This window comes from Cyprinodon variegatus, unplaced genomic scaffold (assembly GCF_000732505.1).
Source record: "Cyprinodon variegatus isolate N-32 unplaced genomic scaffold, C_variegatus-1.0 Scaffold1769, whole genome shotgun sequence".
In the NCBI taxonomy this organism is placed as follows: Eukaryota; Metazoa; Chordata; class Actinopteri; order Cyprinodontiformes; family Cyprinodontidae; genus Cyprinodon; species Cyprinodon variegatus.
The window spans coordinates 22,610-24,763 of NW_015152222.1; the positions used below are offsets into that span (position 1 = coordinate 22,610).

General features: G+C 41.6%; 1 protein-coding gene across 2 annotated transcripts in view; it reads left to right on the plus strand.

The window, feature by feature from the left end:
* The first annotated feature begins 494 nt into the window (after positions 1–494).
* LOC107104503 (amyloid beta A4 protein-like) overlaps positions 495–2,154 on the plus strand; it is a 27,870-nt gene continuing 26,210 nt past the window's right edge. For both annotated transcript variants that reach the window (XM_015404505.1, XM_015404506.1), the window contains exon 1: positions 495–732. In XM_015404505.1, coding sequence (XP_015259991.1) covers positions 673–732 — 60 coding nt within the window. In that variant the 5' untranslated portion in view covers positions 495–672. The remainder of the gene's footprint in view (positions 733–2,154) is intronic.

Here is a 2,154-nt window from a genome sequence, read left to right on the forward strand (position 1 = left end):
GGCAGCAGCGTTCTGGATCAGCTGCAGCTGTCTGATCCACTTTTTAGGCAGACCTGTGAAAACACCGTTGCAGTAATCAATTCGACTAAAAATAAACGCATGGATTAGTTTTTCCGGATCATGCTGAGACATTAGTCCTTTAATCTTGGAAGTATTGTAAGCAATTTTCGGCCACTAATATATGTATATTTTTAAAATATATGCCCATTGTTGTGCAGATGTGTTTCTATGTGTGGATGCTCTTTGTTAATCTCAAAATGACCATAGTGGCAGTGAAAAGAATGAGACTTGGAGAAACTCTGAAAGCTATATATATATATATATATATATATATATATATATATAATAAACAAAACACTGCCTGTTTTGGCCCCTGATATTTTAGAATCGTCCCTGTGTATGAAAATAAATCATTTATTTATATTTTCCCTGCGAATCCGGCAGATAAAATGAGTGCTAAAATAGTTCATCCCAGCCCCCACCCTTCCTGCTCCAATCCAAACTCATCCTCCAGCTGCACTCAGCCGCCTCCGGGATAGAAAACAACAGGGAAGGATTACCAGGATCGGAGCGCCTCAGCTGACACGTTTGAGTCTCTTTAAACGATTCTCTTTTTATCCAAGTGACACATTCCTTCCTCAAAGCTGTGGTTGTGGGAATCGGGAGTTCGGTATGGGGGAGCACACGGCGTTTCTGCTCTTACTGATGGCGACCTTGACGCTTTCATCTGAGGTGAGCTTAGCGGAGAAACCGCAGCCTGTGGCGGGGTGTTGACGCGCTGTCCCGGGCTCCGATTGGAGCGCAGCGGGCCTGTCTGTGAGGACGCCGCCAGACGCTGTGGCGCATTTAACTAACGGCTAAACCGCAGATTATGTCGGGCCTCCTTACTGTTACGTGGTGCAATGTGGTTTGTTTACGCTTACAAAGAACATCCAGCATAATATTTATATGTATCGACTTCCTGGAGTCCATCTTGATAAGAGGCCTGTTATCATCAGCATAACAGCAGATTTCCTCCGCAGGATAAACAGTCATTTCAGGGACTAGCAGGCCTTTACCGTTAGATGTCAGTGATTGACTCCCCGGTCTTTGTTTACATGTTGAATGACATTTCCTCCACTTTTTTACATCCATTAATGTCGCAACATCAATTACAAATGTTCATTTATTTCCCTAACAGAGTCTGTTACAGGGGTCACGTTAGCTAACGGTTGCTAGCTTTTTTCTGTAAACTTTCCCAGGCTGGGCTAAAAAAACGAGCTTTATAGGTCAGTCTGCATTGTTAAATATTTAGTAAGACGACAAGCACTTCACATTCATTAAGAATGGCCCAGCTATTACTATTGAGGGCATTTCTAGCTATGCTAATGTAGCTGCGGGCTGGGGAAACTGCTAAGGAGAATGGAAATAGGAAGCAGTCCGATTAGTTTCACTAAGCAAGATGGCGCCTGTATCCCATCGGTACCACTGATGCTCAGCTAGACCAGAGATGCTGCTATGCTATCTCACGGTCTTGGTTCTGTAGTTTTCTTTTGAGTAATCAGTTTTACTTTGCTACATGTTTTCTATTTTTTTTTTTTTTGGTTCAATTCCTATTTTGTTGTGTTTTCTGGATATATTTGAGTTCTTATGTTTTAATTATTGCCCTTAAGTGTTGGTCTCCTTTTTCCCTAGCACCTTTTTAGACTCCTCTCTTCACACCTGCTCCCAATCTGCTCGTTAGTCCTCCATTTGTTCACTCTACGATAAATACTCTCCTTGTGCAGCTCCTCATGATTGTTTTGCCCTGATGTCTCCATGGTTGTTTTTTGTTTAACATTTTTTCATGTTGGATTCTTGGATTCCTTCCTCAGTTGTTTGTGAACATTCAATTAAACCTTCAAGAAACTCACCTCTGCCTCCCTGCCTCTGCATTTGGGTCCTCTAATCTCAACCAAATCCTGACATGCTCAAGACAGTACTACAAAGTAATATATTACTAGTGTGAGATTTTAGTCTCCAGTCTGCTTTTAGAGCTTTATTTTTTGATGAAAAAGTGTAATAGTTACTACAAACAACAGACTATCAAAAGCTTTAATGTAATACCCACTTTGGGTGCAGTGTTGTCAGAGTCCAGGTTTTTCAGCCCAAACATCTGTTAAAAAACCTGCTCAA